Source organism: Indicator indicator, chromosome 9, assembly GCF_027791375.1.
Source record: "Indicator indicator isolate 239-I01 chromosome 9, UM_Iind_1.1, whole genome shotgun sequence".
Lineage (NCBI taxonomy): Eukaryota > Metazoa > Chordata > Aves > Piciformes > Indicatoridae > Indicator > Indicator indicator.
Window position 1 is genome coordinate 11,459,784 of NC_072018.1, and position 17,960 is coordinate 11,477,743.

General features: G+C 39.1%; 1 protein-coding gene across 2 annotated transcripts in view; it reads right to left on the reverse strand.

Moving 5' to 3' along the window:
* The window catches only part of EML6 (EMAP like 6), a 102,881-nt gene extending 90,404 nt beyond the window's left edge, over positions 1–12,477 (reverse strand). For both annotated transcript variants that reach the window (XM_054383407.1, XM_054383408.1), the window contains exon 1: positions 12,281–12,477. In XM_054383407.1, coding sequence (XP_054239382.1) covers positions 12,281–12,477 — 197 coding nt within the window. The remainder of the gene's footprint in view (positions 1–12,280) is intronic.
* Between the last annotated feature and the right edge of the window lie 5,483 nt (positions 12,478–17,960).

Genomic DNA, 17,960 nt, shown 5'->3' on the forward strand with positions numbered 1-17,960 from the left:
AAAGGAAATCAAGAAAAGGAGAGGAGACCTGAGGTCTGAAATGAAAATGGATTTGTTGAAACAGCAAGACTAATACCAACGCCTATATGAAGTTACACTCAGCCCAGCAAAGGGACAGTGATCACAATAAACAAAAAGGCAGGCCTCAGAAGAAGGAAGAGGAGCAGGAACAGAACACTCCCCTGCAGGAGCTGAAGCAAGAAGCCCCTTCTTCAGCAAACTTTCCCTCTTATACTGAATGTGATGGTTCTGGTCTGGGATATACCTGTAGCCAACTCCAGTGACGCACCCTGGCTGGCTTAAAACTACTAACAGCCCGCAGCCCATAGCTGGCCGGGATTCTGTCCCAGCAAAAACAGGACAAATGGTTATTTCTAATTTAAATTATCTTCTGACCCATCATCAAGTCTAACAGTTAACTGAAATATAATTGTAAAATTGTACTGATGTAGACACAAGTGCCAAAACGTTTCTTGCTCAGATAAACGGACGCTGCTCTTTCAGCTCTCTTACACGCAATTCAGAGTTAGAGTCAGTGTCCACTGAATCCCAGAAATTTGTAAAAAATTTTCAAGGGAGCTTCATTAGTAACTATAAAGATTTTGGAAAAGACTAAAAAATTTTAGATTTCTTGTGTTTGTATTTTACAGTTAAAAATCTACACCCTAGTTCCCATCACAGCACAGAAATAAGCCCTGGAAATTTAAGTATTTTCTAGAAATTTCAGACATTGAAGAGTAACATACTTCCAGACTTTTAAAATTATTCATCTGTGTTCACAGATCAATTCCTATGTTCGCACATACGGTAGTGCCCACAGAGCCATCATGATCACTGAAATGCAAATTCTGTCTGTGGCAACTCTACAGAAAGAAATGGCAAAAATAAAGATGAAGTTTGGAAATGTAGCATGTTCTATGAATCAGGGTGCTTCTCCTGTGCCAGATATAAAGTGGAGGGGCGGAAAAAAGCTATGAAGGGAAATTGTTCAGTACCTCTAGGTAACAAATTTGGTAGAGGTTTGAATTGCCTGCCTGGAAACAGGTCTCTCTTGACAGCCAAATAAACTTGGGCTCCTGACTTCAGTTTCCCAAGTAGCACCTAAACTAGATAACATGAAGAAATTTTGCACATAGCCTGTGGGCTTTGAACAGTGAGTCAAGTATTTGCATAATCTGACTTGATATTAACTTATTCTGAGCTATGCATTGTTGACAGGATTGTTTTATAGTTGCTTAGAAAAGGCATATTGTTATAAAATGTAAATACAGTAAGTTTCACATAAAACTAATGTCATGTAGTTAAATTAACATTTTATATAAGGAAATCAAACTTTCAGTATTAAATTTCTGAAAAATCAGTGTCACTCTGCAAGGGTTCATTAATTTTCATGTGCTGGTGAATGACTGGTCATACATTCAAAAAAAGATATTAATAAACCACTTCAGCTTATTTTTCCTTCAGTAGAATTAGCTGCACTAGGAACCCTCATAATATAGGAGAGGACAAACCCATAATATAGGACAACCCTTTATTATTCAAAACATACGTATGTTCTATTTTTTAATATACAGTTATTAATTATCTATGTAGTCACTAATTTTATGTAGTTTATTGCATGTGCAGCTAATCATGGACACAAATAATAAAGAGCAAATGTTGTAGTTACTACTCTACCAAAACCCACAAAAGGCCATATTTGAGAGAGAGTACATGGAATTATGACTTTTTATGCAAGCACTATGACTCATTCTTTTGCCTACTACTATCTATCATTTTCTCTTGACTTTTTAGCAAATTGTTCAAAGCAGAGATTCTGGAGTTTTGCTTTCTGTGAAATTTCAGAAAGCAGGTCTCATCAGAGACCTTTTTGCAGTACTTCAGTACGGTGGTGGAGAATGAAGAGTTTCATGCAGTTATGTAATTGCTTGGCAGCACATAATTTCAGGCAGTTATAATCTGTTTTTCTGCTCGTCCTCATCCAATACTCTGTTTTTTCTCTAGTTTATGGTATCACAAGTGTTACAGGGTTTTTTGTCTCCTACATCACAGTAGAAGAGACAGTAGGCTTCATATCACAACTCCCAGGTTAATCTAAACAAAATATATCTTCCTCTTCGTACCATCATTTCCATTTACTCAATAAACACGTAGAAAATGGGTTCTGCCAACAGCTCAATACAATACTTGCCTAAAACAGAACAGAGCATTTGAGCATAATCCCAGTGTAAGAAGAGGGAAGTGTTTCAGTCAAGGGCTAATCAACTTCATTCAGTTTGGTTTATCAGACTTGCAGATTCAACCACATGATGGCAGACAGCCAAGAATGTGACATAGCAATGGACTTAATTGTGTTCAGAGACAAAGACACAGGCTTTTGCTTCACTGATTTAAGATACTAGTTGCAGAGCTTTAAAAATACAGGCTCTTATAGAAGATGGCATGTGTCCTTGTACACAGTTCAGATACCTACTTGCTCTTCTATTCTCATAGATTTCCTGAGAAAATATCCTGTCTCCATAAAATACTGACAATGAAACTGCACCCATGCAAGACGTCTATTACAAAAAAGCATATCACACCTTATTCTTCAGTATAAACCTAAGTTAAAACACACAATGGGCAAGCTGTCCATAATTTACCCCAGTCCTGGCATTTATTGTTAACATGAGCCATGGATTTTCTGTACAATGCATTATATTATTATTTATAATTTCACAGGTAATTCATTAATCTATGCTACAATAATTATTAAAATAGACACAGACATAACTAGCTCAGTGCAAAAACTGAAAACTGTAGGCTTTTGCCATATGTGATTTTGAAGATTCATGATTGTAGAATTCCTCTCTATGCCTAGGCAGTAGACAATAAAACAATAGGTTCATATTGTGCTAAAAACCTTTAACAGTACCGACATTTATCACCTTCTGTTTTTTCTGGCTACACGAAGAGGGGAATTTTTTTCCATAGATTCTATCATAACGATACTGCTGGCATCTTATAACACCTCTTTATTGCCTGCTTCCTAGTTCTGCAATGCAGCAGTGATGCCTTGGAGGTATGAGACCTCCATTAGCATAGCCAGTAGCTGCCACTCTACCAGCTCTGCAAAATATAAAAAAATATATTCTTTCATGCTTTATTTTATTTCTCTTTCCAATAAATTAATCTCCTTACAAGAAGAAACACAATCAAATTTATAAATCTGAAAATTTAATAGAAGCCAAGAGAAAACATCCCTGGAGGTGTTTCAGAGAGGCAGAGATGTGGTGCTGAGGGACATGGTTTAGCACCAGGCTTAGCAGAATTAGAGAATGGTTGGCCTCAATGATCTTAAAGGTCTTTTCCAACTAAAATGCTCCCATGAATTCTATGAAAAGTATTAAAACAAAGCAACAAAAAAATACAAACCCCTCAACACTCTATCTCAAAGGAAGAAATTACTTTATTCTCTTCAGAAAGTAATTATTCATTAATATTTTTTTTGATAAAACTATTAGTGTTCTGCCAGGGAAGACTTGAATTTATTAAAGTTAACTTCAAAAATGATATAATGATAATTTAAAAGGATAAAAGAAATTTAAGGTAGCAAGCAGGTTTAGGCTGCCATACAGACTAGGACATTAGACATACAAGAGATGTTTTAGTATCGAAAGTTATTTTGTTGGCAATTCATCTTCAGCTAAAGCAATTCATGGAAGCAGCATCAAAAAAGAGCAGCAAAGTAGTTTGAAATCTGTAAGCTATAGGAATAGCAGAATAGCCATAAAATTGTATATTAGTGATAAAAATTTGTGATATAAAGTGAATAGTGAGATTCGTTTACCACTCAATTAAATAGAATGCAACTGACAATTTACTGCCTCCACACTCTTTCCAGTAATTAGAATTTTCCTTTTAGCTAGCTGGATAAAACTCTAGACACTGTCCAATATATTTTGCTCACAGCAAAAAAAAACCAAACCAAACCAACCAACCTATAATTTTTTATCTCATTCTATCTTTAGATAAAATTTGAGGGACTTAATTAAATGCAAATGTCATTAAAATGTAAGTATCTGGAGATCATTGTATCAAAATTCTCTAAGATTTTTAATTTTGTCCTTCACAGGGATTTTTGACAGAGGTCCCTGATCATTATCTCATCTTAGTTCTATTTCTGAACTAATAATTTCACTCAACTAGGAATATTAGCGTGTATGGTAATTAAAAAACCCCATGACAATTAACCCAAGGAATATAGCATTACAATCTTTGATTTAGAAAGGTGTATGCAAGCTTTAAAGACCTACTGAAATCTGTATTAGCAGGGAATAAAGCACCTTCACCAATCCACTGCGTAAATTCCAACTACACAGAATCATGGAATTTTAAGGGTTGGAAGGGACCCCAAGGATCATCTAGTTCCAACCCCCCTGCTGTGAGCAGGAACACCCCTCCACTAGATCAGGTTGCCCACAGCCACATCCAGCCTGACCTTAAAGACATCAGGGCATGGGGCTTCCACCACCTCCCTGGACAATCTGTTCCAGTGTCTCACCACCCTTACGGTGTACAACTTCTTCCTAACATCTAATCTAAACCTACCCTCCTCTGGCTTGGATCCATTGCCCCTAGTCCTATCACTACCTGACACCCTAAAAAGTCCCTCCCCAGCCTTCTTGTAGGCCCCCTTCACATACAGGAAGGCCACAAGAAGGTCTCCTCGGAGCCTTCTCTTCTCCAGACTGAACAACCACAACTCTCTCAGCCTGTCCTCAGACTGTGGAATGACAGCCTACAGAAGACAATTGTGTGGATTAATGTAGTTACCTACAGTTGATGGCTATAGTTAACTTAATTTCTAGAATAAAAGCCTTTTTTTTTTTTTTTTTTACAGGTGAAAATACCACACTGCATCCCGAATTCTTCAGAAGTTCAGCTCATCTTGACCCAAAAATGTTATACTCTTACTTTGCAATTAATACTTGCAAGTAATGTTACTAAAGACAGTCTAAGAGTAAATGACATTTGCAATTATCTCTGCACATGAATTTCTGAAAACATGCAAAGACACAACCGATTTTTGTGTAGATGCATCAATATTAGTGTGACTATATATACAGTATATTTACTAGTCAGCAGCTTTCATGTAGGATTCTGTCTTGCACACCCAGATCTGTTAAAAATAATGAAGGCACTCAAAATGCCAATAAAAATTCAGTAAAATCCTTTGTAACAAGAAGTGTTATGCAGACAAAATAATGGGGTTGCTACATCTCTCTCAGAGTAGTTTATTTCATATTGTACTACCATTGTTTCAGCTTATTCCAATCTGTCCCAAAAGAACAGACTTCAACACCAGCACTAACAGAAATATCAGTAATATACAGCATACCAAAGTTCACTGTATTGCTAGACTGATTAAAGAAACTTGATGTACTTCATATCAAAACCACCTGAGTACACACAAAACACCTCAATCATTCTGAACTCTGAATGTGTATAGAGCAACACGCTCATCAGAATTTAGAATCACGTAGTCCACCTCTGACTGATCAGTGGATTCACTATACTGTCAGTAACAACTTAGAACATCACCACAATGCACAGTCATATAAATAGCAATGCCTCTTTGAGTGATACTTCATTATTAAATTGTTCTTAAACTTGCAGTTTTGTTTAGCATGTAAAGTAGAAACAATGTGAAAACTAAACCACTAACTTTTACTTCCAGTGTGTTTGCACATTGTGTGTAAACCTTTCCCTGTAATACCAATGACTCCAGACCAAAGCACTGTGATGTTCTTCTATGGATGTGTCCAATATCACTGTACCTGAAGATGCAGAAATTTTGAATGATGTTTCCTCCAGAGATCTCTTGGGTTGCTTCATCATGCAGTCTTCAAGACAGACACAAATATGTGGCTATATACTTGGCCTTAAGCCTTTTCTTAAGCTTTGGAGGTCTCATTCAAGTCCATTATAAATACCACTTCTAAAGAAGAATCCAAATTCAACACATCCATCAGACATGTTCTTGGGGTTGAAATCATCTCAAGAAAAACAAGCTGGTCTTCCAAAGAAGAGTTTTTAAGTGGGGAAGTCGGATTTTTGCTATTTACCAAGGTTCCTAAAAGCCTGAGCAGTAAGCAAGTGAGAATACTCTTTTCAAGATCTTACTAGCCCTCTACTTTTTATACAGAAGAATTCTAACACTTCCAGCTGTAGAAAGTTCACAGGCACTAGGCACAAGCTGATACTAAAGTCATTGAGGACACTTCATGGAAGTATTTATGGTACCAGAAAACTGTTCCAGCTGTTTGTCCTTCTACACAGACATACCAGAAGCACTGCTACAAATACTGCTGCCATTCCACCTTGTTCAAGACTTTAAAAAAAAAAAAAAAAAAAAAAAAAAAAGTAACTATCTCCCTCAAACCAAAAACCTTCTACTCCCAGGCAGATACTACAGCAAAATAACTTTTTTCTGCAATGCAGTACAAACCCCAAGCCCTCTATCTTCTGTTTTCAAAGGAAGTGCAGCCATTGTATCCTTGAAGAAAAGTCCAAAGCACAGACTACAGAAGCATACACCTCCTCATTGCACAAGTCTCAGCTGCCAATTTGTGTGGTGAAAATGTTAGCAGGACATTTGTATTCCCTACCAGACAATCCTTTCTTGAGATACCCAGTTATGAGCAAATTACAATTGGCAAAAGTATGAATTTCTAATATTAATTGCTGAAATACACAAAATTATTTCTCCATTAAGTGTTAAAAGAAAGAAGTGATTCTTCCTGCAGAAAGCCTAATCAAGACCTGCAAAAAAGAAAGGAAGTAGCTGGAAATTACCTAGATAAATGTGACATTCATTTAGTCAGTAATAAAGACAAGAATAATAGTTCATGGTGGTTGACCTCTTCTGTCCTACAACATATAGTTTATAAACTTTGGTAAAAATTAGAGTTAGTATACTTTTGTAGGAGGTTTTAGAGTAGAAAATGGTAATAAAAACCATCTTCCATACATTTCTCCCCTCCCCCCATCCTTCTTAAATTATCTAAATCATTGAATTATCTAAAAAGATAATTTGGAATTAAGTTCACTCATATTAAAACATTTTTCATGAGTTTTCAGCCTGTCAAACAGTGGTTATGCACCACTACCTGATGATTCCTAGCCACCTTAAATCAAACAAAACCCCCCAAGAATTTCAGAGAGTTACTGCTGAGAAAAAAAAATACACTAAGTTTAATTCCTTAAGATACTGTAAACAGTGGGGGGAACAGGGAAAATAACATGAAGGAGAACTTTCTAGCTGCAAAATCTTGATAAAGGACCAATGCATACCAAAATCCTGGTATTTAATAAACTGGATGACAATTAATTGCTTCACACAAATCCAATAAAAGATGTAATACAGTAGATGATAAACCTGTCTTTTTTTCAGCTGTGAAAGATAACAACATAATAAAGAGCCAAACATTTTCTACAGGAATACAAGTGCTTCCCATTTCGTTGGCCATGTTGATTTATTTTCTGTTTTGAAAACGAGTTAAATCAATCCGATTATTTAAATGCTCAAAACTCCACTTGTGATTTTTAATAACAAACATCTTTTCACTTGCCCAGACAACCAAGTGAGATGTGACTGGACAAGCAATAAATCTCACTTCTTGTTCTGTTGCCATATCTGAGGTATCGCTGGGAAGCAGGGCCTGGTCTGTTTAAATACTGTAGCTGAAGGACAGCTGTTCCCACAGATTGCTGCAAAAGCCTATTGAGTTTGTCTGCATTTTTAACTCATGTATGTATTTTTAAATCATGTTCAACAACAAACTGTAACTATATATTCCAATATCTGATGCTTTAATACGGATATTTAAGAAACAAATATTTATAGCATCTCATGCCCCAGTAAAGACTTAGAATCTAAAAGCAGCACAACAATCCAGCAATGCAAAAAGAGCAGCACCAGAATTTCATGAAATAAATGGCATTACCCCCGTTTTTTTGAGACAGAAAGCAAAAGGAACAACAAGCTGATTAGGTGAGCTTTTTATGGAGATTAATTTCTTTAATATGGAACTCCTTTAATAAAACGGTTCCCAAAGCACATTAGCGTACATGAATCTCAGATTCTGCATCACCCTAGCTGTTCCAAAGCCAAGCCTGTAAAGGTTTACTGGCTTTGTACGGGAACCTGCACAGCATTTGCTTAAGACACAATATCTGAAATTTCTATGGTTGAAAACCTGGGATGGCTTCATTGCTACTCTGCTGTCTCTCAGGTCACTACAGCAGTCCTGCACGTGAACTTTCTGTGACTAAAGTCAAGGCTTAGCAGAAGCTACAGACAGACAGTCTTCCACGCGCTTACAGTAAGAACTTGAAGATCATTCTGTAGCAAATAAATGCTGTCACTCACCATCCAAATGGTGGCAAGTAAACAAAAAAGTATTTTAGATCCCTTCAAATAAGCATGACCCTATCAACAGTTATATTATTATAATAGACAAATTTAAATAAAATATTAAGTACAAATCAGATATTTGAACTCAGTTTTTTATTTGCTTATCTCTGCCATCCATTTACTCAGTCCAAAATTACCTTTACTACAGTCAGCAACATATGACAGCAATGTATTTCCTTTTCTCCCAGCTGCAGAAAGACAAGAAAACATTCCCCCACATTCCAGTATGCATACTGTCTCCTGCAAGTTTTACTCTACAGCACAAACCACAGCCCAGTAAATCTCCTCACCACTGGTACATCCGCGTTTTTAATCTCAATCTGTCAGCAGAGTGGAACAAACACCCCAGCATACTTACTGCAATATTCTGATAAATCCAACATTGCTATTACATTGTAAGCAGCCTTACATAAATAACATGCTTGGCATCACACATAACAGGAAGGCTTTCCAGGTACCATGCCCAGGCAGTAAATACTACAGAGAGATCTGAGGAAGGGAGCCATCTCTCATGGCAGTCCACCTTACAAATGACTTGCTTGATCATAACTGGGATGCAAAACACACCTTTGTAAATGCACAATACTACAACATACCAGGTAACACAAGAAACTGGGGTATATAAAAAGTGCAGGTGAAGTCTTCAATATGCTGTCAAAGGCATTCCCTCAGTAAGTTTTGACATATTCAGCAAAACAGTTAAAGAGTGCATAAATTCTTGGAACTACAAAAACATGTAGATGCAACAACTCTGTTATCACATCACTGGAAAGATTTCTCAGAGAGCTCTGTTTACAAATGAACTCGGTAAAAACCAATAAAACCCACTGCACTTTAAATTACAATGAGAATTATCTCAACTGTTGGGTTTTTCTTTTTTTTGCCTTTTATTTTGTTTTTGTTTTAATCCATGTGGCTTTTACATGCATAAATCACAGAAAAAGTAGAGAACCGCCCCGCAACTGAGAGAGAAAAGAGGAAAGATCTAAGTGCTTTCTGTTCCACAGGTAACGCATGATAATGGAGTAAAATCTTCTGTTCTTTTGAAAGTGCTCAGTTACCGTCAAAACTAATTATCTAATTGTGCAAGTGGCTATACTAAATGTTAAATCTACATTTGCATCAGTTCTGTTGAAAGGCAGTGATGCTGCATGAATTGCAAGCCCCTCATTAATGCATGAACTGACAGCCACTGCAATGAGCTGTTGCAGAAGCCCACTTCTAAATAGTAAATAGTACAGCTTCTGAAACCTAATCCTGCAAAGCACAGATGACTGAACTCAGTGAAAATCAGTTTCATGTGTCATGATCTCTCTACATGACACTTTCTCCATTAAAATGACACAATAGCTACATAGTTAGCTAGTTTCACATAGTTATTATGCACTAGCTGTGGTGCATCTAGGTCCCATTTAAAGAACAATCGAAGGTAGGGCTCCTGCACAAGACACTCCACCATTGCTCTGTGGTCTGTTAATGCAGACCTGTGGGTAAACTGTAGGGCTCACAGCTCAGGGAAAGGAGGAATGTTCTGATCTTCACCACTCCTGAGCTGATATGAAGTTTATAATAAAAGAGCATGAAATACAGCCTAACTGACATGTCTTTTTAGTCTCCAAACAATTAACTGGTTTTTGAGTCCTGCTCGTGCTGGACCCAGATGTTTCATTCTGTGTTGAAACTACAGTTATCCTACAGAATTCTGATCCTGTTGCAGATCAGAATCCAAGTTCATCTTTCTAAACCATTAGTTGAATGTATAGTGAGTCCCCCAAAATATCAGTGAATTTCAGCAGGTGGTTGCTAGTTGTTCTTAAAGAGCAGAACAGAGATATGTGGTGTCAAACAACAAATACCAGACACTCAGATTTTTTATATTCTCATTGTACATTTTAAATGTGACACTAGTAAAAGCAGCCTCCTAATATGAGATGTCTGAAAATAAATGGCACAGAAGTATACCATTTGGTTTGGTGAAAGAGGTGATGTCAAGTACAATAATTTTTCCTCAGCAGGTAGAATACTAAACAAACAAAAGTAAAGAAAAAGCAAAAGAAGATGAAAAGGAAAAGAGAGAGAACTGAAGCATCATTGTCCAACCAAAATCCAGTGCATGTATGCAGATATGTAGTTGGAAAAGACCTTTAAGATCATTAAGTCCAACCATAAGCCAACTACCATGATCACTAAAACTATATCCTGAAGTGCCACATCTGTACAATTCTTGAACACCTCCAGCGATGGTGACTCTACCACCTCCCTGGGCAGCCTGTTTGAATGCCTCACCACCTCTGTTTTTCCTAATGTCCATTCCAAACCAACACTGGCACAACTTAAACCCATTTCCTCTCATTGCTAGTTATTTGGGAAAAGACCATCGCCAGCCTCACTACAATCTCCTTTTAGGGAGGTTTGTATTAATGAATTATATTTCTAGTATTTAATGAGAATTCAAACATAAGCTCAGAAATACACAACTCTGTACATAGATTACACTTCATATCCCATAGGGCATCAAAATTTGTGTCCACACAACACAGACAATTTTAATTTAATTTCATGATACTGCAGATGCATCTAAAATACTTAATTCCTCTCTGAAGTATCTCAGCATTCAAGTGTCCATTTAAACACCTTTTTGGAACTCCTAGTATCTTTGAAACAAGAATAAACTTTTATTCACATCTAATATACTTCATAAGATGCTACTCTGTAAAGCATCATAAAGAGAAGAACACCACCACTAGTAGCATACACAGCAGCCAAAAGCTCTCATTAGAAGTAGACTGCTGTAAACAGGCTAGGCTTCAGAGGATTACGCAACTATGTGATTTTGCTATTGAGTGTCAAAACTGAGTTTAGCAGAAGTTTCCACAGTATTACTGCACCATGAGTCACCTGGGACTATTCTGGTTTCACAGCATCAAGGGAATGCTTCATTCATGCTGAATTTGGTGAATAGGGTTGGCAGCAGTTAGCTGTGCCTGGAAGAGCGTCATTATCAGGCAACATCCTTTATAAGGATGTTCACATTTCTGTCATCAAGTAATAGAGACAGAATTAATTTTCTATTTTACTGATGTAAATTTCTGTATTTTGGACATTTGATTTTAAATCCTACCTTGCACTCCATAACCACATTTTTATTGTGCTACTTTGCAAGCTGTGGTATAATATTCCTATATGACAACACCATCAATTAAACCGACTGTTTCGGCAGAATTTGAGAGAAAGACAAAAAACCGGTCGGATCAGGACCAAGACTCGTGCTTCTGTAGCCATCTTGCACTAGCATGCTTGAAAGGGTTTTTTAGCTAAACTTGGTTTTGAGTGAGATATTCCAGACAACATCTAAAAAAATCCTAGTTTGACCCCTGTGCCAGGCTTATGGCACTCTTGTGCTGCGTTTTGCTGAGTGTAAAGGAATGCTACACATACCTATAAAACCTCAGTGAGCTGGGGTCCCAGCTCTGGAAAGAGCAAGGAGCCGGATCCACAATTTTGCAGTACTGTTGCACTAAGATATTTCCAGTGCATTTCCGTATTGAAACAAAACACTTTGCTTTTGGCAAAGTGCAGTAGAAAAACTTACCTTCTCTCATTATTGCAACATTTTGAAGCTTTGCTACAAAAAATTAATAATAACGGTATCTAGAAACCCAGCTTTCACCCAGCCTGCTGGTGACAAATCTGAGCTGCTTTAAAATGAGAGATACAAGCTGAGCTATAGGAAGCAAGGACGGAGTATTCTGCTAGCGCTACGTTCGCCTCCTCTCTTTCCTTTAAACCCCACCCCACCACCAGCAAAGTCAGCCCCCTTACCTGATAATATCATCGTTGTGCCCGAGGAAGAATTTCTGGCTGTGCTCTCTGGTGTTGTAAACCACGCCGACTCCAGCCACGAAGTAAACCACCTCTTTGCCTGCCGTGTAGTACAGGTTGTTGCGGCACTGGTGACCCCTGTACCCGTAAACCCACTCCAGCCGGAGCCGGCATCTAGGAGCTGTCCGATCCGCCATGATAACCAATCCCCTCTCCCCACAAGCACACACAAAACCTAGCGCTGCCCCTCCTTTCCTTAACTCCTTCCCCCTTCAGGGTTTTCCCCCTTTAAAACGTGAAGCAGTCCCTGCCCAGTTGCTGAAGCTTCAGGTGGCACTTTCGAGTGACGATCTTAAATAAAAAACGCATTCGTGGATCAGGTCTGCTCGCGCCGCGCTACCACCATAATCTGCTGCTGCTGCCGCCCAGGATGAGCAGCCGCCGTTTCCCCGCTCCTGCGCGACCCAGGCAACTTCTTGAGGGAGAAGGGAGAGCACAAAAATACACCTACATAAGCAACAGACAGGGCTTTTTCTTTCCGAAAGCAAAGTAATTTCTGTGCGTCACCACCACCACCTGCCAAAGGCTCCCTTCTGCGTCTCCCGTATTGCACCTTCTTGGCTTCCTGCACGAAGCTTCCTGGGTGCTCTTCTTTTCAATCTAGCTATCTTTGGACCGTAACTGAAAAAGACAAAGCAACAAAACCCAGGTTTTGAATTGCAGAATGCAGGTGCATTTAAAAATGCAAAGGGACTACTTTAAGGGGGAGGACCCGTGTTTGGATCCGTTCTGTGGCAGTTGTGACTGGTCAAGGGTCTTCTAAGTCTCTTCATACGAGATACCATTGAAAAAAAAAAAAAAAAGAGAAATTATACACAACAGTCAGCATAAATATGGTAATATTTATGCACCTTTCCTTTTCCCCAGCAATGCAAAACTTCCTCTTTCAGACTCTACATCAACTGTGTAATTAAAACAATTTTATATTTCTATTTTTCCATCACAAACCACTCCAATTTGCCATGAAGTAGTAGGACCTTGTGCTTTTATTTACTGTTATCCTTTGGATTGATATTCCCAAGGAACACATTTCCTTGCTTGTCTTTTTCTTCAACCGAGAGTAGCTGCTGCACGTTGTTTGTGGTAAGACATCCACCACTTCACAGTATCACTCAATAAGAGAGTAAACCTAACCCTCCAAAACCCACAAACCTGCAACCACAATCGCAGGGAAAAGAATGCTAAAATCAGAACAGCAAACCCAAAGATTCATTCACAGAGCATAGTGCCAGATGGAAGGGAGGATTAAAGTACCCACTGCAAGGCTAACCCCTTTAGCTTTTCCTATACAACACGCCTCACACTCACCGTCTGCCCACACCCAAGGTTACAGCACTAGTAATACTCCCCAGGGTCCCCGGGACGCTGGCAATATAACCCGGAAGCGCCACGACCCGCCCTCAGTTAATTACGCTCCACACCTGAAGCAAATTGGCATCACACCCAGAGCAACAGTCTCCAAAAGGCTGTATTATCTCTCGCGGCCCCCAAGCCAGCAGTTCCTATCGCGATCAGCCTGGCGTTGTGCCCAGCACCCAGGGGCGGGAGAGCGGGACGCCTTGCTGAGAGCGGACCTGCCTCCGACGCCTTAAGGCCGTCCACTGCCCTCTTCCTCCTCACGGCAGCGCCGGGGGAACGACACTCTGGGCGCATGCGAGGGGCAGAGGACTTATTCTCCGCCCCCCCTCAATGAAGTGGAATCTGAGGGGACAGCCGCCCTTTCCCCGTGCACACCGGAGGCAAGCGCACAGGATGCCGACGAGCAGCGGGAAGTGACGGCGCTCCAACAGCGAGTGGGCGAGCGAGGAAGAGCCCACGCCGTCGCCTATGGAGACCGGCTTTGGCTGGTAACAGCGGCGTTCGCCCGTCCCGCCTCATCCTTCGCCGCGCCCCACTGGGCCGCGAGTGCAGGCGAGCAGGACGCAGCCGGAACTGCAGCTCCCAGGATGTCCTCGCGGCGACGCGCGCGTGGTTGCTGTGGTGACGGCTCTGCGATGGGGCAACAGCCGCGGCGTGAGGTGGGGACGGCGCGCGCCGCCCAACGGCCGCCCGCAGCTCTTCCCGCCCATTTTTATTTCTTTTTTTTCGAGAGGGCGCGGTCGCGGCTGGGTCTCAAGCGGCTCCTCAGGCCCGGGAGGCCCCTCAGCTGGCAGCGGTTGGGGGTGGGCCGGCCTCCCAGGGTCAGCTCCCTACGTCTGGTGGAGGCAGCGAGCCTGGTTTTTCATTTGTAATCACATCGTAGGTTACGTCTGTCATGCACTTCCGTCATCAACGTGAAAAAGGGCGTTAAATGTTGAATACAAGGTCACACACAACCTTCCTTACAATGTCATGCCTTGTCACGTAAGTCACTCGCCCTTCTACACAATCAAACCCATCTTTCTGCTTTTTCACAATTGAATCCAAAAGTCTAACAAGAATTTAGAAAAATTAAGATACAATAAAATCAGTCAACACTGTTTGCAGACAGCTTTGTACTGCATTCAGTTGGTTTCCCAGCAGGTAACCTGGCAAAATCTTAGCACTCGTACACCGTCTTGTTTTGTCTAAACACACAGAGCCATTAAAATTATTGATTATTGTTGAAAAGTGCCACAATCCATTACTAGAAAAGCCCTTTTCAGAATGAATAACATAGAAAAGAGCAATTATGTCTGTGTGCTGGTTGAAAATCTCTTGGCACAAATACTTTGTTTTAATTTCCCTTTGGTGATAGGGTAGGTCTTCAGTAGGACAGGTCTATAGTAGGATAGAATGTGCGGTGCACCTGTATAAAACACCTCCTGTTCTAGCAGCCGTTGAGGAACGTAGTGGCAAAGGCTTTTAATTTTTTAACACTGTTATTTTCTTAAGTTAAAGTCAGCTCTGCATGTAATTTTTATTGATTTTAAATTATATATATTTCAAATTCATACAGGGTGTAACACTTTTATGAGCACCTTTGAGACTATCTCCCACTCACTTAGATAAACTTATTACTGAAATTTTTAAAGTCTCTAAGTAATTGCTAAATCAACCCTCCTTTTAGGTAACTGTTTAAAATATGTTTAAAGGAATAAAATATATTCAACTTTATAAAACGTTCATTATGACTATATTCAACTATATTAATAAAGAAACACATAAGGGTTTCCGATGCTTGATTTTGTGTTGTTTTTTCTTACAAAATTTATTCTTGGAAGAACCCTGTGATGCCCCTGAATAGATGTTTTAAAAGCAAATGGTTTAATATTGTCTTTAAAACAAATGGTTTAATACTGAGCACAAATTTCTGTCCAATAAAGCATGTCCTGAAAGATTTCTATTATCAACAGCACTAATAGTATGATAAATTATCTCTGAACATCAAACTGCTGAGATACAATTGTAATTAGAAAATAAGGCATTAATTCAAGTCTTGACACAAATACAGTATTTTGTCACTTATGGCACTGTTCATTAGGTATGCTATGGTATTTTTAGTTACCCAGAATGCAAGGAACTATTTACACTGTTCTCTTAGTACTATTTTCCTCCCATCACCAGAAAACTGCTAGTAAATACCGCTAGCATTTTGCCAACTTAATCTGCTCACCTCTCTCCATTGGTCACATAACAGACGTGGTGGTCCCACTGATGATGCTGCCAGTCAGCTAAATGTAGGTAGGAGCTTTACCTTCCGGAAGAGAAACTTCATGTAACATCTCACATTCTTGTAGCCTCTAGAGGGCAGGAGTAAGAGCAGCTTTAAAGACGCTGTTTTTCCTTACCCACAGGTACACAAATCCACCCGTGCTAGAAAGCTGAGCCTTGTATTTCATCCGTCAGTAAAACCTTAGAATATCTCTTTTTTTGTTTGTAATATTTACTATGGTCAAAGTGTGGAGGCATTAAACAATAGCCACTGCTTTACTAAAAATAAATATTCAGTTTTAGAAAAAACCCTGATTTGTTATAAATCATTATTATTATTTTACCATAGCTAGCCATGAACCAACACCCAAAGAACCTTAAAACAAAACCAAACAAAAAATGTTACATTAAATGTGTGAAACTGCAAATTCAGCTTGATTTGTTTTTCCAAGGACTTTTGGACATTTTTCTGGTGATTGAATTACCTTCCACAGTGAGTTTTATGTGTATTTTTTCCACTTAAAAGAAAAAGAAAAAACATTATTACTTTCCTATTAGGAGCTTTCTTTTTAGTATCCATACTGGGTGTAATTCTTTAAGATCCCTTCCAACTCAAACTGTTCTATGATTCTATGAATCTATAAATCTAACTGAATATAATTCTTGAGATAAAGGCCTAAGAATATCAGCTTTATTGTAGATGGGCAGCTGTGAAAAAAACACAGGGAGTTCTTAAAAGTCCTTAATATCACAAATTGGTTGGACTCCATGATCTTAAAGGTCCTTTCTAAATATGAGGGAGAAACCTAAACAAACCAAGACAGAGTGTCAACCTCAGTCAAAAAAAGCCATTTATGTTTAAAAAAAGAGTAGTTTGAACATATTTCCAATCATAACTCTGTAAAAATCAACAAAACTTAATGAAAAGATACATAAAAATTTCCAACAGCACCAATGTTACCACACTCCACACCAAAGGGCTGCTGAGGTTTTTGAGGGGTTCATTTTTGTGTGTGTGTGGTTTTTTGTTGTTATTAATTTGTGTGTGTGTTTTGAAGCATGCCTAGTACAGAAGACACCAAAAAACACTACATCTCAGATTATCACCACCCTCTGTGATGTATTCTGCTGACTCTGTACATATCTAAGGGCTGTGAATGAACCTTGAGATTTTCCCTCACAGAGACATCTGTTACGTCCTAGATTTTTGCTACACAAAATACCATTCATAACTTATATTTTTGTGGATGAATGTACAGCAGATGCATGGAGATGGCATACTAATTGGCTATTTCAAAATAAATATTTCTTATCGGAGCTGCAAATAATTTAAATTATATAAAATTTGTAAGAACTTGAGGGGAGGGATCAGAAGCATGAACTGTGATCTGTTTGTTTGTTGCCTGGCATTACATTAATCCAATCCAGACTGATGTCTTGCAGTGATTTTATAATTTAACTACAAAATATTAACAGAGGAATTTGCTCTAAGATCTTATTCCTTGTGGGTGGAAATACTGATTTACATTCATGAAATACTAAGATGTGGCCAGAAATAGTGTCAGAAGAAAAAAAGAGTAAAGAAAAAAACTGAGCATTTTCCATCTTCAAATGCAAAGCTAGCCCATTTCTGGAAGATCAGACATCCCATATTCCTTCAAATCCTGAAGAGAACGTCCTTCTGACCAATGATAACACATGTATTTTGCTGCATGTCTAAGTGCAGTCCAGTACTGCCATGTACAGTAGATCAATAAATCTCATCTGTCTTAGTCTCCTGTGCTCACCCCTGCTGAGAGCCCAGCAGGACGGAGGTATAGCATCATCCACAGAGACTCCAGAAGCCTCAGAAGCAGTGTGGCTGAGCCCATTGTACACCTGCATTGCTACCACCATATAGCTCTGCTGTACCTCCTGCCTGAAGGGGCTCCAGACCTAATGGGAGACCTCATCTCTTAATAGGCTACTGCCTGCCTTTATCCAGACATGCATTTGGGGCTCGATTTCT